The sequence below is a fragment of the Nematolebias whitei genome, chromosome 22, assembly GCF_014905685.2.
Source record: "Nematolebias whitei isolate Nwh7 chromosome 22, NemWhi1, whole genome shotgun sequence".
NCBI classification, from domain to species: domain Eukaryota; kingdom Metazoa; phylum Chordata; class Actinopteri; order Cyprinodontiformes; family Rivulidae; genus Nematolebias; species Nematolebias whitei.
The window spans coordinates 27073531-27099466 of record NC_056519.1 but is presented as its reverse complement, the minus strand read 5'-3'; the positions used below and the strand labels follow the sequence as shown (position 1 = coordinate 27099466).

The window sequence follows — 25936 nt, the reverse complement described above, 5'->3', positions numbered from 1 at the left end:
TTTTTATCATTACATTATGGAAAATAATGACCTTTATCACAATATGCTAATTTTTTTAGAAGGACCTGTAATACACTAATAATAATAACTGAAGAATTAAAAAAGCATTTAAAACATAGGGTCACAGATTAAAAAACACTAGATCAATTTACACTGTATGAAATGCCTGAGAGAACAAATGTGTTTTAAGCAGGGATTTGAAGTGAGGAATGGAGTTGGCCTGCCTGATGATGGGGGGCAGATTGTTCCAAAATTTGGGGCCCATGACTGAAAAAGCCCGATCTCCTCTGAGCTTCAGTCTTGTTTTTGGAACAGCCAAAAGCAGCTGATCGGATGATCTCAGGGTCCGAGAGGGAACGTAAGGTTCCAGAAGCTCAGAGAGGTAAAGGGGTGCGAGGCCATTTAGGCATTTGAAGGTCAGCAGAAGAATTTTAAAAACTATCCTAGTAGGAACAGTGAGCCAGTGAAGGGAGGACAGAACTGGTGTAATATGTTCAGACCTATGAGTTCTGGTTAAAAGCCGAGCAGCAGCATTCTGGACGAGCTGAAGACGTGAAATGGAGGCCTGGCTGACCTTAGCATACAGTGCGTTGCAATAGTCCAATCCTGTCATGACAAAGACGTGAACTAGTTTCTCAAGGTTGGGTCTGGACAACACTGGCTTGAGCTTAGCTACCTGTCTGAGTTGGAAGAAGCTTTTCTGCTGAACAGAGTTGATTTGTTTGTCAAACTTGAATTCAGAGTCTAAAACCATCCCGAGATTTTTACCAGACTGCTTCAGATATGGCTGAAGAGAGTCCAGGTTGACAGGATCAGTGGTGGCAGTTGAGCTAGGGCTAAAAACAATGACTTCAGTCTTGTCATTGTTAAAACTCAAGAAATTTGAAACCATCCAGGCCTTAATGTCATCCAGACATTTTAACAGCGGGTGAATGGAGCAAACACTTGCTGGTTTCACAGGGAGGTAGATCTGGCAGTCATCAGCATAGCAATGGAATGAAAGACCATGTTTACTCAGGATGGACCCCAGTGGGAGCAAATAAAGTGAGAACAGAAGAGGTCCAAGAATCAAACCCTGTGGGACCCCACAAGAAAGAGGTAACGAGGCGGATATATTATTCCCAACCTTGACACAGAAACTCCTGCCACTCAGGTATGAGTGGAACCATTCTAATGCAGCACCTGTGATCCCAACCCACTGTTCCAGCCGTGATATAAGGATACTGTGGTCAACAGTATCAAAAGCAGCAGTAAGGTCCAGGAGCACAAGTACCACAATTTGACCAGAATCGTTTGATTTCATAATGTCGTTACAAACACTTACTAATGCTGTTTCAGTGCTGTGGAGTTGCTTAAAACCAGATTGAAAAATCTCGAAGATTCTGTTCTCATTCAAAAACTTGTTTAATTGAATGAAAACTATTTTCTCCAGGATTTTGGACAGGAAGGGAAGTTTTGAGATTGGTCTGAAATTTGAGCAAGTCGAAGGGTCAAGTCCAGGTTTCTTAATTAACGGATGAACTACTGCATGTTTGAAAACATCAGGATCCACACTTGTCACAATACTATTTATAATAGTAAGAACAGAGGGTCCAATCGTGGGTAGAACTTGTTTGAAAAATGACACAGGAATGGGGTCAGCGGGGGAACCGGAGGGTTTCATCTGGCCAACGACTTTGTTTAGAAATGGGAGTGAAATGGGTTCAAACTGTTTGAAGACAGCTGAGCAAGGGACAAAGACAGAGGGATCAGTTGTGGACTAGGGGATGGATGACCTAATCAACTCTACCTTATCAGCAAAGTATCTGGTAAAGTTGTTGCAGATGTCAGCAGGGGCCTCCATGCTGGCAGACCGAGGCACGTTTAAAATGGAATTTACAGTATTAAAAAGAACAAGGGGATTATGACTGTTTGAAGCATTGATTTGGGAGAAGTATTTGTTCTTTTCAGATTTAACAATGCTCTGATAGTCTTTCAAACATGTTTTTAACATAATAAAAGAAACCTGTAATTTGTCCTTTTTCCACTTGCGTTCAGCTCTCCTGCATAGACATTTGGCTGCTCGAGTGGTCGCGTTCAACCAGGGGTGTGGTGCCCGCTTTGGTCGCCTGATTTTTAGTGGGGCCACGAGGTCTAAAATCTTAGAGCAGGTCGCATCATGCCTACTGAGCAGCTCCTGCGTACTAATACAGGCAGAGGTTTCAGGGACTGAAGCAGCATCAGTAAGGAATGCAGAGGAAAAAAGAGCAGCGGTTGAAGAGTTAAATATCCGACAACTCTTGGCTGGAGCGGGGGATTTAGACTCATGAATAACAGAGGTTTGGAATGAAATGGGTTTGTGATCTGAAACAATAGCATCCCCAATTTCCAGATTAACCACAGATAAACCGTGAGTCAGAACTAAATCAAGTGTATGGCCCTGTTGATGAGTTGGACCAACAACATTTTGCACAAGGTTGAAAGATTGTATCAGATTTAGAAACTCCTGCACCAAAGGCTTGTCAGGACAGCAAACGTGCACATTAAAGTCTCCCAGAATCAAGACCCTGTCGTAATTTAGCAGTGTTCCAGTCAAAAAGTCCTTGAAACATTAAAAAAGGAACAATCCACCTGCAAAAGTTCAGAAAAAACACTTAACTCACCAGGTCTCTGTAACAAACATGAAGTCCAGTCCATTGGAGCAGAAAAAGTCATTTAAGATGAATGATTTATTTGCCAGCGACCTCACATTCAGCAGAGCAATCTTTGTAGGACCAGTTGCTGAAGGTAAAGCTGTGCTCGGAGCACAGATCAACTGTTTCAGATTTTTGGAGTTTAAACCACGCCTCCAAGGACCAGAGACACCGCAGATGTGCGCGTGCGCATGGCGCGATCCAGACTTGACTACGGCGATCAGGCAGGACCCAGCAGGATCAGCGAAGCACCCGGACAGGCGAATATCCAGCAGATGGTCGGCAGGAGATGATACAGCAGAAGGTCCGGAGTTGGTTAAGTTCCACTGGAGACGGCAGAAACCACCGCGGGCGCGCGCACGGCTGCGCGTACCAGGCCCAGGCACCTGGAGCGAGCTGGAGTTGAGTGGATCAGCAAAGCATCCGGATGGACAGTTTAACATCTGATGGTCAGCAGCAATGTCACGAATGATTGATAAAACTCTGCAGATAAACCGTCTGTGCCGGGAGATTTATTAGCCTTAAGTGCAGTAATGCATTTAGAGATTTCCTCCACTGTAAAAGGGCAGTCACAATAGTCTCTATCATCCACATTGATAGTTTTTAAGTTTTGAATATTGTTAAGAAATATTATTGAAATCTCTTCCTTATATTTTGAGCTGAATAAATTAACATAAAATTTGGCACAAAAGGTTGAAATTTGTTTAGGATTGTTAGCGATAGTGTCATTAATTAGTTATCTAAAAAAGTTCAATCTGGTCCTCTGGACATTCAAAAAAACAAAACAAAGCAAAAAAAACAAAAAAATGTAGAAACGTTTCGTCTCTCGTCCGAGAGACTTCTTCAGTCTGAAGTGCTGTATTCAGCTCAGTCTCTTAAATAGCACCTTCTCAGAGTGGATCAACCAGTTTTGCTGCTGACAACCAAAACCAGCTGATCACATGCTCAAGAAGGACTATCAGCCTAACAATGGATCGTTAGCACACTGATGGCTGTTTACTGTTCACAGAGGGCTGAGTGATACTACCAATCACAGCATTGTAAGAGGGGGACAGTTGAACACGTAGGCCTCCAACCCTGTTTAACGATGGACGGTTTCTTTTCACAAAGATGGCCTCCTTTACTCCTCTCTCAAACCATCGTTCCTCTCTATCCAGGATGTGAACATCTTCATCCCTGAAAGAGTGACCGCTGGCCTGGAGATGAGTGTAGACCGCAGAGTCCTGGCCTGATGATGTTGATCTTCTGTGCTGGGCCATCCTTTTGGCCAGTGGATGTTTTGTTTCCCCGATGTAAGACTGATCACAGCCCTCCTGACACTGAACAGCATACACAACATTACTCTGTTTGTGCCGGGGGACTGGATCTTTGGGATGAACCAGTCTTTGCCGTAATGTATTTTGGGGTTTAAAAGCCACTGGGACGTTATGTTTAGAAAATAAACGTCTCAGTTTCTCTGATACTCCTTCAACATATGGAATGACCACTGGTCTGGGCCTGGGTTCCTCCTATTCACCTGTTGGCTGACTGGAGTCCTGTTTGGGTTTCTTCTCTGCTTTTAGGAAGGCCCAGTTAGGATATCCACATTGCTCTAGAGCCGGTCTTGTGGGGGATTTCTCCTTCTGCCTGGCTCCTGAGCTAGTGGGGACGCTGTCTGCTCTGTGATTATACTGCGATTCAACCTCAGATGTCGACAAAGTGGCATCTTTCCCAAGAGCCTGGAACTAAAATCTTCGGTCAGCGGGCACCGGGCAAGCAAGATCCTTCACAAGGCACAGACCCAGCTGCTGAACAAACAGGTGAGACGGACCAATTTTACAATTGAGGCCTTGAAGGCCAAAGAAGAGCACATTAAACAGAAACTAACTATGTGTCTAGATCAGACCACACTTCAGCAAGTGTTGGACTGTACAGATCAGGCACGCTTAGCACAGCATGTCAAGTCCAAGACTCGACAACAAAACAAGTTTAACTTACTAATAACTAATCAACACCATCACTATTCCAATAACAACACATTCAGTGTAGGACAACACTCCAGTAGTCAATTAAATGTCAGGGAGACAGAAAAGTGGGTGAAGAATTTATCTGACAGACAGCTCACCCAGCCGGAGACAGAGATTCTTGCCAGGGGACTAAACTTTGCGGTTGCACCAAGTAGAATTCCTCTGGTAGAGATGATCACAGCTACTGAGTCAGCCATCCGCAACAACAAAATTAAAGAGGCTGAAGCAGAACAGCTCAGAATCAAAGTTTCAGCCTGCCTCAGCAATGCCAAACCACCACCTTCCAACATCAGTAGAGAGGAGAGGGACACACTCACCACTCTTAGCAAGGACAAAAACATCATCATTCTCCCAGCAGACAAAGGAAGGTGCACAGTGATTTTGAACCAGAAAGACTATCATGAGAAAGTTATGACACTCCTTAGTGACGTAACCACTTATGAACCTCTGAAAAGAGATCCAGGAAGTGGTTACAAGAAGAAATTGATAGATTGCCTGAAAAATTTGGAGCAGGACAAGGCTATTGACCGTTTTCTGTACCACAGACTGTACCCAGGAGAGGCCACACCTAGTCTGTATGGTTTACCTAAAATCCACAAACAAGGTGTACATTTAAGACCAATCGTTAGCATGATTAACTCTGTCACTTACAATGTTTCCAAATATCTGGCGTCTGTACTCATCCCTTTAGTTGGCAGCTCAGAACACCACATACAGAACACCATGGACTTTGTGGACAAGGTGAGGGATGTCATCATGGAGACTGATGAAACAATGGTCTCTTTTGATGTCACATCACTCTTTACATACACTCCTGTTGATGATGCGGTAGAGGTGGTCAGTTTAAAATTAAAATCAGACACCACTCTGAGCAGCAGGACCACGCTTTCCACAGAACAACTGTGTCAACTCTTGAAACTGTGCCTGCAGTCAACCTACTTCACATATGGGGAGCAATATTATAGGCAGAAACTTGGGTGTGCTATGGGGTCACCAGTTTCTCCTATTGTTGCCAACCTGTACATGGAGGAGGTAGAAAAGAGAGCCTTGACATCCTTTTCAGGGACACCACCAAGTCATTGGTTCAGGTATGTTGACGACACCTGGGTTAAAATTAAATCTCAGGAAGTCCAACATTTTACTGACCACATCAACTCTGTGGATAAATACATCAAGTTCACACGAGAAGATGTAAAACATGGCAAGTTGGCTTTCTTGGACTGTGAGGTCTCAGTCTTTGATAGAGGACATTTGCAAACTGAGGTGTACCGCAAACCCATCCACACAGACCAGTATTTGCAGTTTGACTCCCATCACCCTTTGGAGCACAAGTTAGGAGTAATCAGGACTCTGTATCACAGAGCAGACAGCGTCCCCACTAGCTCAGGAGCCAGGCAGAAGGAGAAATCCCACACAAGACAGGCTCTAGAGCAATGTGGATATCCTAACTGGGCCTTCCTAAAAGCAGAGAAGAAACCCAAACAGGACTCCAGTCAGCCAACAGGTGAAAAGGAGGAACCCAGACCAGTGGTCATTCCATATGTTGAGGGAGTATCAGAGAAACTGAGATGTTTATTTTCTAAACATAACGTCCCAGTGGCTTTTAAACCCCAAAATACATTAAGGCAAAGACTGGTTCATCCCAAAGATCCAGTCCCCCAGCACAAACAGAGTAATGTTGTGTATGCTGTTCAGTGTCAGGAGGGCTGTGATCAGTCTTACATCGGGGAAACAAAACAGCCACTGGCCAAAAGGATGGCCCAGCACAGAAGATCAACATCATCAGGCCAGGACTCTGCGGTCTACACTCATCTCCAGGCCAGCGGTCACTCTTTCAGGGATGAAGATGTTCACATCCTGGATAGAGAGGAACGATGGTTTGAGAGAGGAGTAAAGGAGGCCATCTTTGTGAAAAGAAACTGTCCATCGTTAAACAGGGGTGGAGGCCTACGTGTTCAATTGTCCCCCTCTTACAATGCTGTGATTGCTAGTATCACTCAGCCCTCTGTGAACAGTAAACAGCTATCAGTGTGCTAATGATCCATTGTTAGGCTGATGGTCCTTCTTGAGCATGTGATCAGCTGGTTTTGGTTGTCAGCAGCAAAACTAGTTGATCCACTCTGAGAAGGTGCTATTTAAGAGACTGAGCTGAATACAGCACTTCAGACTGAAGAAGTCTCTCGGACGAGAGACGAAACGTTTCTACATTTTTTGTTGTTTTGCTTTTTGTTTTTTTGAATGTCCAGAGGACCAGACTTAACTTTTTTAGATTTTTCTACCTGGATTATTGAGCATGCATCAGGATATTAATTAGTTAGTTGATAAATAGTTTGTTTTTGATCTGTTTTTCAAGCCTGAAAAAGTAAGCAGAATCTTGCTCTCCCTCCTCTAGCCATCGTTTCCTGGATCTAATAAAGGCGTCTTCAGCCTTTTGTTGATATAAGTTGTCCAGTTTGTTTTGAAGTTCTATTAAATTTAACTTATCTTCCTCCAAGATTTCTTCTGGTGATTTCTTGTAATAAGAGGTAATTTTACTTATTACTTCTTCCTCTTCAGCTTTCCTCAGTTTAGAGATTCGACTCCCATATTGTCTTAAGAATTTGCAAGTTTCAAATTTGAAAAGTTCCCAATTACTGCAAAAGGACCTCTCTTTGTTACCCTTATTCCAATAATATAAAATTAATTTATTTATATGAACTTTAACCATTTCCAAGGAATTATTTAATTTCCAATAAGAACATTTGTAAGGTATATTATCAGGAGCATCAATTTGGATACTTATGTAAATAGCTCTATGATCTGTAAGAGTGGTGGCATGCATTTTAACAATAATGCTGTCTTTGTTAATATAGTTAGATACAAGCCAGAAATCAATACGAGATTGTGTGGATCCCATTTTATTACTCCAGGTAAAGCTTTTGTCTTCTGGAAATTTTTCTCTCCAAACATCCATAACATTAAATTTCTCCATAAAATGTTTTAAGTTTGCACTGTATGAGATCTGCTGCCTTGGAGGCCATCTATGGTTGTATTATCTAATGCAATGTTAAAGTCCCCGCCAATTAAAAGAATTGAGTCTGGGTATTTGGAAAGCCAGAATGTAATTCTTTCATCTAGAGAGTCAAATAGTTTGTCGTTTTCAGTTTTATTATTGTAACCATATATATTAACTGCAATAAATGTATTGTTATGGTGTCCAATTACTGAGCAGATGTAGTGTCCTAGGGTGTCACAGTCAGAGTGTAATATAGTTCTAAAGAAATTATTTTTAAATGTAGCAACCTCAGCGGAGCGCTCAGATCCATGAGATAACCAGACTTTATCTCCCCATAGTGATTTCCAGAAATTACTGTCAGCAGATGTGGAATGACTTTCTTGAAAAAAACAAAAATCGGTTTTAAGTTGTTTGGCAAATAAAAATAACGCTTTGCGCTACAAGCTTGTCTTAACCCCCTGGCGTTAAGAGAAACGAATGAAAAAGACAAAGTTACTAGAAAAGATTAACAAAAGCAACAAGTTATAAACTTTTAAAGCTAAGAGTGTATTCACAAGAAAAGGGGACGGAGTCCTGCGCGGTTTGAGTAATAAAGCGGTAAATAACTTGACTAAGCAAGTCTACCAAAAATATAGCACTACCGGTAAATATCTATTTTGATTTAACAGTAGTAATTTAGAAACTTCTAAATAAAACAAGGTAAGATATTTGTACAAAATAATACAATAACCAAGGGTAAATACAGATTATTAAAAGGAAACTAAATGCGTAGTCGTAATATAGACCAGGTTCATCCTGTAAATGAATTCACAAAAAGGTCATTTTTAAGGTTTAGGTGAGTGTCTATGAAGGAAGGAAGACTTCTGCTCCGTTGACAAATCCACGACCTCCAACGAAATAAGCTGGCTTACCCTCACTGCGAGCTTTGTTTATTATGGGCCACAGTTTATTATGACATTCTCTGTCCTGGGCCAACAAGAAATGACAGCTCTAATAGCAAGTGGCCATCAGGGCACTAACGATCAATTGTTAGGCTGATGGTCCTCCTCTAACATGTGAACAGCTAGTTCTGGATGTCCACAACAAACTGGTTGATCCACTATAAGAGGGCGTTATTTAAAAGACTGAGTTTGTTGTAGCTCCTCAGACTGAAGAAGATTTTTGGATAAAAGACAAAACGTTTCAACAGGAGAGAGGACCTGACTCAGTCTTATCGTCCGCCTTGTGGTTCACAAGATATTTTGCTAACAGACACAAATACAAAAAGCATTATCATCTTTTGGATCTGCAATAAATAATTATGGCAAAGCTTAAATAAAATGTAACTTTCTGACAGGTGGAGAGTGCACCTTCAGGGAGCCTGGCTGACATCTTGTTTAGTCTCCTCCTCGCGTGAGCCCAGCCCCGGATACATCCTCCTCCTCCTCCTCCTCCTCCTCCTCCTCCTCTCACCCTTCGTGTTGTGCTCGCACGGACAGACACCTTTCAGCAGGACCACCCCACGGATCTTAAACCTTCTTGTAAACTGTAAGTGCTCGTCTCGGTTCTTCCTGTTTGTTTTTGCACTTGTTCCTCGGTTCCGTCCATCCTGGGTCGAGCCTGCGTGCTGAGCACAGCAGCAGCCATGTCTGCTCCGAGCTCGAACCGAACCGGGCAGACTTGTTGTTCAGGCACTTTGGACCCGTTCTGGCCGCTGCTTGTATTTTTTCCCGCCTAAAAGTCAACGGATCTGAATCGTTTTTATTTCTTGATGGTTCAAGAACTTTTATATTAAACACAAAATATTTATTGTAGATCTGACTGAACCGAGGTTTAAGTGTGGCTGTGGGAAAGCTGTGTTCCGGTTCGACAGTTCCGGGTTGTGAAGCCTCCATCTTGTCAAAACTGAACCCTCCTCTTCCTCAGGATGAAGGTCAACACAAGGACGCAGGCCCGGTTCTGACACGTTGTTCTGTGGGTCATCAGTGTCCTTTAGTTATTAATCAGGTTTTTAAAAGACCCAGAGTGCGGTTCTGAAACATGAAACCGAGCTGGTCATTGAGTCCTGCAGGCCCAAACAAGAAGCTGGACAGGTGTCCTCTGGACAGACAGGTTGGTCTCTGTTGGTTTGACCTTCAGATGTCTATCCTGACATAAGGCCTCTGGATCAAAGGTCACAGGTTTTCAGTTTAGATGTGCTCAGGGGGTTAAGGACCTTGCTCAAGGGCCCAGGGTCAAGGCAGGTGTGGGTGCTTCACCTTTTCCACCCACATTTTGATGTTGTCAGTCCAGGGAGTTGAACCGGCGACTTTCCGATCACAGGCCCACCTTCTCAAAACTCTGCACCACCACTCCCCTCCACCTTATAGAGCCCATAATTATAACTACACTACAGTTTGTTTGTTTTTCCTGTTAAAGTGTTTTCTACCAGTTTTCAGGGTGTTCGTCTGAGTGAGAGCTGCACAGTGTGGACAGGACACTCTCTGTAGTCGTTCATATTTTCTCCAGATATTTGACCACACCTCTGTCCAGCCACCTCCAAGAGAAGGGGTTCTCTGCAGACCAAAAGTGGGTGTTTCTAGAGAATAGGCGTTTGTAGAGGGCAAACACTGATTGGCTAACTGGCGCTTTAGGTAAGTTACATCAGCTCAGGAGCTGAAACTTGGAGTAGGATTGACCCTTAAAATATGAGACAGCTGGAAGTTAACCAGTAAACAGAAATACCTGCTCCAGTTGCAGAAATCTTACAGAAACTGACACTCATCTGCAGTGACTGATTTAAAAGATTGAACAAGAAAATGTGAAGTTAAAGGAAACATCCTTTGTCCCAAAGCCAGTTTAAGTATTGTTAATATTTTGGTTACTTTATTTTTCTTTCTTTATGAATTGATTGTAACTATTTTCACATTCTAAAAAGTTACATCTGGTCCTCTGGACATTCAAAAAACAAAACAACAACAACAAAAAATTAGAAACGTTTTGTCTTTCACCTGAAACACTTCCTCCGTCTGAGGTGCTGTATCAGTTCAGTCTTATAAATAGCACCTTCTCAGAGTGGATCAACCAGTTTGCTGCTGGGCCCTCCAGACACGCCCATTTTTCTATCATCCAATCAGATGTGCCCCCCCCCCCCCCCCCCCGGATACGCCTTCCAAATTTGTCTGCAGAGATACCTACTTGATCTCCAAACTCAAAACCATCTAGCAGCTATTCCTGCTTTGTACAACCCGTGCTCATTTGACATTACTCCTGCTGTGCTTATGAATAAATCACTAGAAGAGTCAGCACAAGCTGGCGTCTTAATGAGTGCAGGATTCAGCTGTTCACCTGTAGTCTCTGATGGGGATTTGTTTCATGATGTCTCAGTTGGTGAAAGGTCTGGACTGCAGACAGGCCAGTGAAGCACTCCAACTCTTGTACAACGGAACCATCTTCTCCTTTCTGGATTGCTGCTGCCCATCCTAGCTGTCATTGTGCAACATGTGCACCCAGAACAGATTCCGTCATTTTTCCCAGTTACAAAAGTGAGTTTTGAACCAAACCCATCAGGGTTCAAGGTCAGAACTATGCATGTGCTACTTTGAAGCCATGTTGTGTGTGTAATGTTGCAGTATGCAGTTTAGCATTGTCTTGCTGAAATATGCAAGGCTTTCCTTGGGGGGTAAAAAGGTCGTAATCTGGATAGGAGTATACACGTGCATTTAAAACAATTTGAGTATCGTGAAAAAGTTCAATACTTTTTGTCAATCGTTTCAGAAAGTGAAAACCCATATAATGCATATGGTAGGTTCATTGCACAGAGTGAAATATTTCAAGCCTTTATTTCTTAATTATAGCTTAGAAATTATGAAAAGCTTAAATTCAGTCTCAGAACATTAGAATATTGTAAACTGGTGAGCTACAATTGTCTCATTCCTCAAGTCCAGCCACTCCAGAACCAGAGGCAACGTCAGAAGCATCTTACCTGCTGAGGACACAAAGAACTGGACTGTCTCACAGTGGTCCAATGTCCTCTTTTCAGATGAAGGTAAATCTTCATGTCCTTTGTAAATCAACGTCTCAGAGTCTGGAGCAAGAGTGGAGAGGTCCAGAATCCATGTTGGAAGTCCAGAGTGAAGTTTCCACAGTCATTGATGGTGTGGTGCTACAAAATAGAAGTCCAGTTTTTGTTTTTACAACCTTTTTTTGGATGTAAGCCAGAGGCTATGAGGGGTTCAGTGTCTTGCCCAGAGACACTTCAGCATGTGACTGCTGGTGGATTCAAACCCCCAACTCCTGCATTGGAGGACGACTGCTCTAACCACTCAGCCACAGCCGCCTGGTGTATTGAACCGGTTCGGTTCGGTCCACGTGTGTACTGTTTCGGTTATTTTTTCACTCATTAAATTTTATTAATGAGAAATTATGCGCCGCGGAACTAAAGTTCCTAAGCGTGTTTCAGCACGGCGCTATTATCTTAAGCACATGTAGCATTAGCAGCCTAGCATGTTGTTGCGGTCTCCTGTTTGGGAACATTATGGCTTTCTTAAAAGACAAGTGAACAAATCCAAAGCTGTGTGTCGACGTTGTTTCACGGAGAGTGGATCTGCAGCAGCAACACGTCTAACTTGTTAACAACTTGAAACAACATCATCCGACCGTGAACGTCTCTTCTAGCAGCTTGTTGCAAACACCGATAGCAGCATTTAAACAACCTTTTATCAGGTAATTCAGATCGGTTCAAAGCAATAAAACAAGCTGTAGGAGTTTTGAAAGCTCTGGATCTACGTCCGAATGTTGTTGATGTGCCAACTTTAAAGTACTTGAGCCCCGCTACAACATCCCATCACGTCAATACTTCAGCCAAAAAGTTGTACTTTATGAAAAAGTTAAAACTGATTGTCAACAAGCCCTGGAGTCCATATTGAAGCCCTGATGATGATGATGATGATGATGATGAACGAGAGATTCAACCACCTCATAACAACCATTCAAGAAGAGGTATTGTTCTTTTATTATTATCTAATTAACTTTTTTACATTTAAAATTATAATCTTATTAACTCTTTTTTTTTTTTTTTTTTACCTCTTTGTGTTTTATTTCCAGTCTGGGACAGAAATAGCAGCTGAGTCTTCCTGTTCAGGGAAATCCACCAAAGATCACCTCCAGTTAAGAAGTCTGTGATGAGTGAACTCTGAACTTTTCCAGGGACCTGTCCCACCTGTGGGAGCAGGTCCAAGAGGTTGTGAGTAATGAGGCCAAACACAGCCACACTGCAAAATTAGCAAAGCTCTACCTCTTTATTCCTGCTACTGTTGTTAGTGAGAGGTGTTCTCCACTGCTGGAGATATTCACTGCAACTAGATCTGAGCTTTTGGTAGAAAATGTGGACAAGTTGGTCTTTTTGGCCAAAAACTTAAAACTTGACTAGTTAGATTGTAAACAGTCTGTTGCTGCTTATTGTTCTGGTTCTGACTGTTATTGTATTTATTAAGATTTTTATTGTTGTTAGTATAGTTTATTTATTGTAAAGAGTGCCGTTTATTTAAAATATCATCCAGATGGGTCGCTTTTATTTATTTTATACAAACATGTTGTTTACTTGGCATATTTTCAAAATAAACATTTTGTAAGTCTTCATTTTGACTTTTTTTGTACCGAACTGCGCCCTCCTTGAAACTGAGCCGAACCGAAATGTGATTTTAGCATACCCTACTGATAACAGACCTTATGGTCTTTCCATAAGAGCAACTCGGTTGACAAATCACGTCTAACTTCCTGAAATTAAACAACGATAAAACTGAGTTTCTACTCATTGGCACTAAATCCACCTTATCTAAAGTTAACACTAGTTTCTCACTCACCATCGACAACTCCTTAGTTTCTCCCTCCCCTCACATCAAGAGTCTGGGTGTCATTCTTGACAGCACTCTCTCTTTCCACTCTCACATCAATAGTATTACCCGGTCTGCATACTTCCACCTTCGAAATATCAACCGTCTCCGTCCATCCCTCTCTCCACACTCTGCTTCCATCCTGGTCCACAGTCTGGTCATTTCTCGAATCGATTACTGTAACTCTCTCCTCTTTGGTCTGCCTCACAAATTAATCCGTAAGCTTCAAATGGTTCAAAATTCAGCTGCCCGCATCGTCACCAAAACCCCCTCATTTAACCACATCACCCCAGTTTTACAGCAACTTCACTGGCTTCCAGTCACATTCAGAATTCAATTTAAAATCTTGTTGTTCACTTTCAAAGCTATCCACAACCTCGCCCCTCCTTACCTGTTAGATCTCCTGCACATTACCACCCATTCACGCTCCCTTCGTTCTTCCACTTCCATCCACCTTAACGTGCCTCTTGTCCGCCTCAGCACCATGGGACACAGAGCCTTTTCTCACTCTGCTCCCCAGCTCTGGAATGCTCTTCCCCCGGACATCCGTAACATTGACTGCCTTCTGACCTTCAAATCAAAACTCAAAACTCATCTGTTCAAGCTAGCCTTTTTACTTTAACTGTTATTTTTAAATGTTATTTTCTTTTTGGTTTAGTGTTTTTAATAGTTATTTTATATTGTTTAGTACTGTGTTTTTAGTGCTGTGAAGTGTCCTTGGGTGTTTTGAAAGGCGCTGACAAATAAAATGCATTATTATTATTAAATGGCTCAGAAGTTATGGTACATTTCTTCAAAATAAGTGGACTTCCACTACAATCTTGTGGAGGTTTGCTGAATGCATGTCCCAAATTTGAAGGTATCACATTATGACTTTTTCATAATGCGGTGGATCAGTGGTTAGTTGCCTCAGTCTTGTAATCCTGAGTTTCTGTGTTTGAGTACCGCTTGCATCAGGAAGAACCTCTGGTGTAAAACACTTACCATATCTGTTGTGCGAGGTAGCTCACTGTGGCAACCAACTCCTGAAGAAGGGAGGAGCAGCCAAAAATGTTATTGTGACTTTTACACTGAAACGGAGAGAGAATTAGGCGAAAGGGACAGATTCTAAAGCCCACTGCAGTCCACTCTTTGTAAATCTCCCCCACATTTTGGAATGGGTTTTGTTTCACCATCCTCTCCAGGGTGTGGTTATCTCTATTGCTTATGCTGGTGAAGATTCTCAGTCATCCAGGACATGATGAATTCAAAAAGCGCTCAATACAAAATATGTGGATGACACCTGGGTCAAAATCCAAGCCAAGGAAATAGAAACGTTCACCAGACACATTAACTCGGTCGATAACAACATCAAGTTCACCAGAGAGGATGCAAACGACAACAAACTGCCTTTTTTTGGACTGTTTGGTTCAGATGGAAAGGGAGGACAGCCTCAACATTGAAGTTTACAGAAAACCAACCCACACAGACCAGTATCTTCTGTTTGACTCCCACCATCCACTGGAACACAAACTCTCTGTCCTCAGAACTCTACAGCATCGGGCCGAACATGTCCCCACAAAGACAGAAGGGAAGGAAAAGGAACAGAAACACATCCAAGAAGCTCTTCAAACATGTGGATATCCTACCTGGGCTTTTGTCAAGTCAGCGAGGAAATCTACAAAACACACTAATAAACAGAAAAAGGAGAACAACAGATGTAAAAACATTGTCATCCCTTATGTTGCTGGAGTATCAGAGAAATTCAGAAGGCTCTTCAACAAGCACAACATCCCAGTACATTTCAAACCCAGCAGGACTCTCAGACAGAGGCTGGTCCACCCTAAGGACAAAACACCCATACACAAACAGAGTGGTGTAGTGTATGCGGTCCAGTGCAGCGAGGACTGTCCAGACCTCTACATTGGAGAAACTAAACAGCCCCTTCACAGACGCATGGCTCAACACAGGAGAGCCACCTCCTCAAGACAAGACTCAGCTGTTCACCTCCACCTCACAGATAAGGGACACTCATTTGAGGACCAAAATGTGCACATTTTGGACCGAGAACACAGATGGTTTGAGAGGGGGGTGAAGGAAGCAATTTATGTAAAAAGAGAAAAGCTGTCTCTTAACAGAGGAGGAGGCCTCAGATTTCCACTTTCAAAAACATATAATGTAACTTTAAGACAGATTCCCAGAAATTTTTCACACTTGATGGGAACAGAGGGGCCTCGTCTGTGAATTAGAGTAACAAAGACTTTTGGGGGGCCCCTACTGTTAAGGTGTTTAGGTGTGAATTGTCAATCTACATATGTGTGTGTGTCTTATCTCACTCAGCCTTATAACCTGAATTTCTCACTCACTGCTCTTTGAATTGAGAAAGCTCCTCGGATGCGGAGTCAAACGTCTTCAGTTACAAATAAAGTCCAGTTGTTTTTGTATTGAACGCTTTTTGAATCTCTATTGCTTGTACATTTTTTTCTACCACATCGTTTCCTTCCCTTTGCCTCTCTATTAATGTGCTTGAACACAGAGCTCTGTGAACAGCCAGCCTCTTTAGCAATGACCTTTTGTGTCTTGCCCTCCTTGTGCAAGGTGTCAGTGGTCGTCTTTTGGACAACTAAGTCAGCAGTCTTCCCCATGATTGTGTAGCCAACAGAACTAGACTGAGACCATTTAAAGGCCTTTGCAGGTGTTTTGAGTTGATTATCTGATTAGAGTGTGGCACCAGGTGTCTTCAATATTGAACCTTTTCACAATATTCTAATTTTATGAGATACTGAATTTGGGGTTTCGTTAGTTGTCAGTTGTAATCATCAACATTAAAAGAAATAAACATTTTAAATATATCAGTTTATGTGTAATGAAAGAATATAATATACAAGTTTCACTTTTTGATTGGAATTACTGAAATAATTCAACTTTTTCATGGTAGTCAAATTTTATGACCAGCACCTTTACATTAAGTAGGTTAAAATTTCAGCCTTTGACACACTGTAGGATGTCAAAAATGTTAGAACACTGATGAACATGAGCGGTTCAGTGGTGGTGCAGAGGTTAGAGAAGGCGAGCGTGATCGGAAGATTGCCACTTCGACAACATCAAAAGGTGGGTGGAAAGGTGAAGCACCCACACCTGTCTCCACCCTCGTTTGTCCTACTCTGGGCCTATGAGCAAGGTCCTTAACCCCCACCATCTGCTCCCCCGGGCACCCTAGATGGCAGCTCTCTGCTCCACACAGAGGGCTGTGGTAGCTCAGTGGTTTATGGTTATTGCCAGCTCTTTGTGTATGCTTAGCTGTTCTTTGTGATTTCAACATGTTGACTCATTGGTTTTTTTCCCCTCTGATCTCTACAGCATTCATCATGTCAGTGCAGCAGAACCTCATCACCGCCGTGGCCAGCCCCGCCCCAGAGCCTCCCAGAAACAAGGTGACCGTGGTCGGAGTGGGCCAGGTCGGCATGGCCTGTGCCGTCAGCATCCTGCTGCAGGTAAGGATCTCACATTAAACAGTTTTCTACACATAGGATGTTTTCTTTCAAACTGTTAGGAAAATAATTATTTAATTCCCATTCTGATTTTGTAAGTTTGCCCACAAACCCTAATCTCTATTTTATTGTATGTTTTACTAATGGAGAGAGACTGAATATCCACTAAAATTTCAGAAAAGAAAACACTTTACATAAAAGTTACAGATTAATTTACATGTCATTGAGTAAAATGAGTACTTGATCTTGAATTAAAGCCTAAATCATTACCTGGTGGGAAAATCTTTGTTGTTGTTTCTCCAGGTTGGAACGCATCTCAAGCAGGTTGTGTCCCACTCCTCTTTACAGAAACTCTCTAAATCTTTTAGGTTTATTGGCTGATGCTTGGTAACTTAAAGCTTCAGCTCCCTCCACAGATTTTCAACAGGACTGATGAGTAGAGACTGACGAGGCTGCTCATTTACTCTTAATTTGCTTCTTTTTTTAGGATCTTCTTTGTTGCCTTGGTGAGTTTTAGGTCATCGTCCTGCTTCAAGCCCCATCCACTTCAGTGTTCTGGCTGAAGGAAGAACGTTCTGAGCCAGGATTTTACAGTACATGGGCCCCATCCATTGGCCATCAATGCAATAAAGTTGTCCTGTACACTTATTATAATAGCTTCAAACTATTTTGTTACCACCTCCTTGCTTTACTGTGGGGATAATGTTCTTTCGGTCATACTCAGCATTTTCCTTCTTTTAAACACAGTCGGTTGAGGTGATGCCAAAGAGCTAGAGTTTTGTCTCACGTGACCAAACATTTTCTCCCAAACATTTTCTAAATCATTTAGAAGTTCGCTGATGGGTATGGCCCAATTATAAAGGTGTACTATTAGGCCCCAGTGTTAAAACTACATTTTTGCAGGAGAGGCCATATAGGTTGGGTCTTATGTGCTATGGGTGGCAGCCGAAGGCAGGGGCCTTGGCTTTTGATACACTAACCTTAGTTTGCTAAAGTTGGCTCTTGGAACATGTAATGCCACCTCTGTGGTTGGAAGGAGACTGAGATTGTGTGTGACGTTGAGAGGTACCGACTAGATATAGTCTGTGCCTCACCTTAACACACAGCATGAATTTTGGAATCCATCTCATTGAGAGGGACTGGATAGATGGTTGCAAAGATTTTCAACTTCCACCTTTCCCCATTCCAGCTGAGGAGGGAGATATTGAGTCCAAGTGTGCCATGGTCCACACCTTCATTGTCAAGGTCACTGGAAGGATTTTGGTGCCACATGACGGCCATCGTCAAACCTGGCAGTGGACTCCCTAAGCGAGGAAGGCATTCAAGCTGAAGGGGTTTTCTTGAACATCTTTAGCCGATAGGACTCCAGAGGCAACTGAGTGGTATCGGCGGGCTACACAAGCTGCAACCCTGGCCTGATTGGCTCCAAAAAGATTCTGCCAATCTGTCAGGAAGCTGAGGCAAGGAAAGCAGAGCTTTACCAACACTATGCAACGTAAGATGGGTGCTGGTGATCTCAACTAGTGATGTTGGCAGGCAGTGGAAAGCTCCAATGTGGAAGTGCCACTGGATTGCTAAACTGCCAGATTGCGGTTCCTCTTTGCAAGAAGGAGTACTAAAGAGTATGTTCTATTCAAAAAGGGAATCGTATTCCTCAGCATCCCTAATAAGGTCTGTTCAGGGGGTGCTGGAGAATATATATTTGATAATTGAAACTTGGATTCAGGAAGAACAATGCTGGTTTTGTCTCAGCTGTGGAACACCCGACCAGCTCTTTACCCTCGTTTGGGTCCTTGAGGGTTGATTGGAGTTTGCCCAACCAGTCTTTGTTTTGTGTAGTCTTGGTGAAGACATTCGGCTGTGTTCCCTGGGGTACCTTGTGGGGAGTGCTCCTTGAGTATGGAATTGTATTTGAGGTCTCAGGACACTGTCTTTGCTATTTGTAGATGATGTGGTCCTGTTTACCTCCTTGTGCCATAATCACTAGTTCTCACTATAGTAGTTTGCAACTAAGTGTAAAGCAGCTGTGAAAAAGATCAGCACCTCCTAAGACCATAGTCCTTAGTCTGAAAAGGGTAGACTTCCCTCTCTGGGTTAATTGTGAGGTGCTGAAATGAATGAGGTTAGGTATCTCATGGTATTGTGTACGTGAGCAATGGAGCGCAAGATCGGCAGATGGGTTGGTGCAGCCTCGGAAGTATTGCATACTCTATGCCAATCTGTTGTGGTAAAGAAGGAGCTAAGATTCTCACTATATTACCAAAAAAATTAGATACTGTTCATTTCTTTGTAAGTGGGCAAACTTACAAGAGCAGCAGGAGATTCCTTAGATAGAGAACTTTACTAATTGGCTTTTATGTATGTGAATGTTCCTGTAAAGTGCCCTGAGACAACTTTGTTGTGATTTGGCACTATATGAATAAACTGAATTGAATTGAAAAATTGAATTGAATTGAACTGAGATCAAATCATTATTTCTTCCTTTATAAATCTAAAACATCTAGTGCAAATGTTGGTTTCAAGTGATAGAATACTAGTGTGGTTGCAGTGGTTACATTTCTTTTTCCTTTTTTTTTTACCTTTTGTAACTGTGTGTTCTGTGGTCAGGACCTTTGCGATGAGATGGCTCTGGTTGATGTGATGGAGGACCGCCTCAAAGGAGAGATGATGGACCTGCAGCATGGCAGCCTTTTTCTGAAGACCCCCAAGATTGTTTCAGATAAAGGTCGGATACTGGAGCTCTGCTGTGTCTGCTCCTATCCTCCCGCCTGACTAGATGTGGCTCAACAGATCATTTTTCTCTCTCTTTCCTCAGACTATGCTGTGACCGCCAACTCTCGTCTCGTAGTGGTGACGGCTGGTGTTCGCCAGCAGGAGGGCGAGAGCCGTCTCAACCTGGTGCAAAGAAACGTCAACGTCTTCAAGTGCATCATCCCACAGATCATGAAGTACAGCCCCAACTGCACCATCATTGTGGTGTCCAACCCTGGTCAGTAAAGTTGTTGAAGGATACATTTTGACCTATTGTAAGGAGTGGTGGATTTAATTTGGATGGTAGCTCCATCCTCCATTAACCAAAGCTCAAACAAGTCTTGTGTTTTTGTTTTAAATCAGTTGATATTTTGACCTATGTAACCTGGAAACTGAGCGGCCTGCCCAAGCACCGCGTCATTGGCAGCGGCACCAACCTGGACTCAGCCCGGTTCCGTCACATGATGGCTGAACGTCTCGGCATCCACTCAAGCTCCTTCCATGGCTGGGTTCTGGGCGAGCATGGCGACACCAGTGGTGAGTCTTCACCTGGGCTTCATGGCTGCGGTTCTGAAGCTGATCACAGGACAGTTAAACATAAGAATGCGCGATAGATGCGGTAGAAACAATAGAAATTTAGCCTACGGTAGAGATCTGTCTTCTACCGGCTAACCGCAGTAATGCTGTGTCTGAAGTAAAATCATAGTTGTCAGTTTAATCGTTACTTTTTTTTAGTTGAAAACTGCGTAAGTGGTGTTAAAGTCTTTTCTTCGAGAGCTAAGTAGCGAAGCTACAAGCTAAGTACAGCCGGCTTGCCGTAGTGTTGCCGTATTCTGACGCATGCGCAAAACGCTGTGTTCTGTCGAAAGTTTTGTTTTCGTTTCCGTCAAAAGTTAAAGTAAGCATTGGTCAGCTTTAGAGAAACCTGCTCTCTGATCTGTGAAAAGAATGCTGTATTGTGTGATTTTACTGCGAGACCCTCTGGTCAAAGCCACAGTCATTTTGTGCCAGCTCTCCATTAAAGCAGAAGGAGTCGCCCATTAGAGGGCTGGAGGGTGAAGTGTTTCAGTTGCTGCTCTGTTGCTGTTCATTTCTTAAGTAAGACTGGAAAATGTTAAAAGAGTTAACAACATATTCTTTTGTTTAAAACGTATGGCTAAAACTACATTTGATATATTTTGCACTACAAAAAAGAAGCCCAATACTTGATTTGTTTATTATTTAAAAACTCTCTGGACCTAGTTGTAGAATTTTCTCAATTCAAAATATATGATGGCAAAAGGACACCCTATGCTTTTTTTTTTAGCAAGTTTTATGCCAAAAACATATCGCGATATATATCGTTGTCGCCACTCTTCACAATACATATCGTGATATGAATTTTATGCCATATCGCACATTTCTAGTTAAACGTCTTTCAGAGTGGACAGAGTTGACCTGACTTGATATGCTTTCAGTGCCTGTGTGGAGCGGCGCTAATGTGGCAGGAGTCAATCTACAGAAACTAAACCCAGACATTGGCACTGATGCTGACAAGGAACAGTGGAAGAAAGTGCACAAGGATGTGGTGGACAGGTGAGTTGAGTCAGAGACAGCCTGAGACACACAGGTAGGACTAGACCAGGGGTGCCTACACTTTTTCAGCATGCGAGCTACTTTTAAAATGACCAAGTCAAAACCAATAACTTTCAGTCATGTCATCTGGACAGATTCTTTTTTTATAGAGACGTTTCACCCTCAATCCGGAGGGGGAAAAAGAAACTGTTCAGATGACCTGACTGAGAGTTATTGGATTTGATACCTGGATGATTGAGCATGAACTTTTTTGCCTTGAACCACTTTGGCTGTGGCTGCCTGCCTGGGAGGAGTCGAAGGGGGACAGGACAGCCCCCAGAAACCATCTTAGCTCCAGCAAACTGGTTGGTCCACTTGAGTTTACTGCTTGGTGGGGAAACAGTTTACTGGAACTCCTCAGACTGATGAAGCCCTCCGGATAGAGGGTGAAACGTCTTTATAAAAAAAAGATCTGTCCAGATGACTTGACTGAGAGTTATTGGATTTGGTACCTGGATGATTGAGCATGAACTTTGTTGACCAAGTCAAACTGATCTACGTACTATAAGGTCCCGTTTACACGAGAACACCCTCTGGAAATATTCGCCTTTTTTCACTGTTTAATAAACAAAAAATGAGTGGGTTTACTCAAAAACACCCTAGTTTCAATGTCAGCCAGGTTGCCAGATAAGAAATTATGAACTATAGTACTTTAAAATTACAGTATTTTGACCTAAACGGTCATGTGCTGAGTAAAGACATTCTAAGATGAGGTGTGTCTTGTGCTTATTGAACATGTGCACAGAAAAAGAGGGGGTAATTCTCAAGGAGACACGTGGTGCGCTTCCTCAGTATCCGTTAGAGGATGACACGAGTGGATTTTCACTCCTGTCCTGGTCCCACAGAAAAAAATCCTGTCCTGTCCCAATCCTGGTAACATGACTCCTGCTCTTTTGAAGGTCAGTTACAGTAAAAACAAAAAATCAAAACCAGTACATGGGTCACACCATGTCTACCTTAGATGAAAGAACCCAAACATACCAAGTTACATTTTACTAATTTATTGAGCAATTGTTTCCTTTAAACAGTGACATTACTGTCATGTTTAAAATTGTTTAAACAAACAAAAACAAAAAATGAAAAATAATGTACCAAGCAAGAGAACAAATAAAAATGTTTAAAGGCATTATTATACATTGGGCGACGTCCTCAAGAAGTTCATTCTATGTGGTCAAGGTAACGAGCTCATTTGGGCGAAGCATGATGTTGTGCAGCTTACCAGACTTCAGAGCATCATTTACAGACTGGACCATTGCAGGTCTGGTGTTCCACCTCATCTCTCCACAGCTTGACCAGTCCAGAGCCTTGTGCAACCTAAAATTGAAAGAAGACAGTGCACAAGTCAAAATAGGGTTACCGTGACTACAAATTACAATTTGTTGGCATCCATCCATCCATCCATTTTCTTCCGCTTATCTGGGGTCGGGTCGCGGGGGTAGCAGCCTAAGTAGGGAGGCCCAGACTTCCCTCTCCCCAGCCACTTGGGCCAGCTCTTCCTGGGGAATCCCGAGGCGTTCCCAGGCCATCCGAGAAACATAGTCCCTCCAGCGTGTCCTGGGTCTTCTTCTGGGTCTCCTCCCGGTGGGACGTGTCCGGAACACCTCACCAGGGAGGCGTCCAGGAGGCATCCTAAACAGATGCCCAAGCCACCTCAACTGGCTCCTCTCGATGTGGAGAAGCAGCGGCTCTACTCTTGAGTCCCTCCTGGATCATTGAGCTTCTCACCCTGTCTCTAAAGGAGAGCCCAGACACCCTGCGGAGAAAACTCATTTTGGCTGCTTGTATCCGCAATCTCATTCTTTCGGTCACAACCCAAAGCTCATGACCATAGATGAGGGTAGGAACATAGATCGATCGGTAAATTGAGAGCTTCGCCTTTTGACTCAGCTCTCTCTTCACCTCAGACCTGTACAGCGCCTGCTTCACTGCAGATGCTGCACCTATACGCCTATCGATCATACGCTCCATTTTTCCCTCATTCGTGAACAAGACCCCAAGATACTTGAATTCCTCCACTTGGGGTAGGACCTCCTCCCTGACCCGGAGAGGGCACTCTACCCTTTTCCGGCTCAAGACCATGGCCTCGGATTTGGAGGAACTGATCTTCATCCTGGCCGTGTCGCACTCTGCTGCGAACCGCTCCAGCGAAAGCTGTAGATCACGACCTGATGAAGCCAATAGGACCACATCATCTGCAAAAAAACAGAGACGCAATCCTAAGGCTACCAAAACGGATCCCCTCAACACCTTGGCTGCGCCTAGAAATTCTGTCCATAAAAGTTATGAACAGAATCGGTGACAAAGGGCAACCTTGGCGGAGTCCAACTCCTACCGGGAACAAGCCCGACTTACTGCCTGCAATGCGGACCAGGCTCTGACACCAGTCATACAGGGACCTAACGGCCCGTATCAAAGGGCCCGGTACCCCATACTCCCAGAGTACCCCCCACAGGGTTCCTCGAGGGACGCTGTCGAACGCCTTCTCCAAGTCCACAAAGCACATGTAGGGCAAACTCCCACGCACCCTCCAGGACCCTGCTGAGAGTGTAGAGCTGGTCCAGTGTTCCACGGCCAGGACGAAAACCGCACTGCTCCTCCTGAATCCGAGGTTTGACTATCCGACAGACCCTCCTCTCGCAATTTGTTGGTCTTTCTTTTGGGAAAAAATAATTTATCAAAAACAAGAGATTTACAATTGAAACTAATGCTAATACACACTGCGTGGTTCAAGCCAAGAGACATCGTCAACACTGGGGGGCTAAGGCCCCTACAAAGGGCTTCTAGAATCGCCCCTGGTGTAAAGAAATGAACTGAGAAAAATCAACTCTTGGCCTAAAATTTAACACAACAACATACACATCATATCTTAAATCTAAAACTAAAACGGTTATTATAATATATATGCAACCAGCCTTTCATATAAAAACGGGGATATTTTTACTGGAGAATGCTTTCACCAACGAGTTCGTTGTACTGGCATGGTTACAGCCGACAGTAACTATTTACACAATAAAGTGATGGATATTCACGTTTTCCTCGATTTCAGTATCCAGCAGTACGTCACAATATAAAAATAAGAATATTTTTACCGGAGAATGCGTGCACTTTAACCAGGTAGAGTTCGGTTGTTTTTTTTTACATTACAAACAGCGACAGATAATGAAGATTTTTTTTTTAATTCAGTTTATTCAATTCAGTTTAATTATATAGCAACAAATAACAACAAAGTTGTCTCAGGGCACTTTACAGGAACATTCACATACATAAAAGCCAATTAGTAAAGTTCTCTATCTAAGGAATCCAGCAGACAAGATAAATCTTGGCTTCGTTGCAGTCCCCCCATTTTAACCTAAAAACCTACATAAAAAAGCAGAGCCTAATTTTTAAATTAAAAGGGACAAGGTGGAGAAAAATGCGCTGTTTGAGTCTGTTTATTTACTGATGGTAAACAAAGTCCGACTCCCACCGCAGCTGCAGCTGAGACTAAATGTTTAAATCAGCACAGCACCAACACAACTCTCATGAAGTTCAGGGTTATTTGGCACTTTCCTGCCCGTTCTGTGAGTTTAATAGACAGACAGTTACTTCTGACCTTGTGTTGCAAACTATTTCAGCCATTCGGTTTCTTTGGAGATTTGGCTGTTCCTCCCACCCTCTCTGTGAAAAGCTACGGTGTTTTGACTTCTGGGAAATGTAGTTCTTTTGACTTGTGTTAAAGTGAAGGCTTACTGAAAGAAAACTACAAAATAGCTCTCATTATATTATCATTTTTGGTTAATGGTTGGTTCCCGCTCCTGTCTGCTCCTGTTAGCTTTCAGTCCGGTCACGTCCCGGTCACGTGAGTTATAAAGAGGTTGACTCCGGTTCCGCCGGAATCCGGCCAGAATCACGTGACTCACGGTACTCCCGAAAAAATGTCATCCTCCAGTATCCGTCCTTTGGTTTAAACAGTCTTATACTGCCATCTGATGGTTGAAAAAAGGTACTACACACAAAACAAAATAAGATAGAAAACATTTCTTCTTTGAACCAAAGATCTTTTTGGTAATGCCACTATCCTCTCCTCATGGCTTTTTCCCTTTTTTCATCTTAAAAAATGTATTCTGAAAAGGATAAGAAGCCGCGCTCTTAAAGAGCAACAGCTACGTGCACGCCGCACATCTTTCAGACGACTGTACGAACATATTCTCGTTGTATCTCTGTACAATGATAATAAAGCTTATTCTGATTCTTAAATTTGACAATAATTACTAATTACTGTAAAATTTCAAACAATATTATTATTTATCTCAATAATTTCTGAGACAATTAATCACCTAGCAAAATTTATCGTGACAGGCCCACTCTTACATGCTAAAAAAAAGGCTGAGCAGCACAAAAACACTCTCGGTGATTAACAACAAAGTCCATGTTCAATAATCCAGGTATACAATCCAACAGTTTTCAGTCGGGTCATCTGGACAGTTTCTTTTTTGTGCTCTTATCACAAACAAAACTAGTCTGTTCCACCCTGGAGCAAGCTGTTGGGGGGGTGCTGATTCTTCCCCCAGCAGCTTGCTCCAGGGTGGAACAGACT

At 42.8% G+C, this 25936-nt stretch overlaps 2 protein-coding genes across 2 annotated transcripts in view; both read left to right on the top strand.

Moving 5' to 3' along the window:
• lamb4 (laminin, beta 4) overlaps positions 1 to 25936 on the top strand; it is a 435052-nt gene that overhangs the window by 95563 nt on the left and 313553 nt on the right. The window lies entirely within an intron of this gene.
• The window catches only part of LOC119428110 (L-lactate dehydrogenase B chain), a 19282-nt gene continuing 2426 nt past the window's right edge, over positions 9081 to 25936 (top strand). Inside the window, exons 1-6 of the mRNA XM_037695753.1 lie at positions 9081 to 9200; positions 16865 to 16998; positions 19603 to 19720; positions 19811 to 19984; positions 20110 to 20283; positions 21204 to 21321. Coding sequence (XP_037551681.1) covers positions 16873 to 16998; positions 19603 to 19720; positions 19811 to 19984; positions 20110 to 20283; positions 21204 to 21321 — 710 coding nt within the window. The 5' untranslated portion in view covers positions 9081 to 9200; positions 16865 to 16872. The remainder of the gene's footprint in view (positions 9201 to 16864; positions 16999 to 19602; positions 19721 to 19810; positions 19985 to 20109; positions 20284 to 21203; positions 21322 to 25936) is intronic.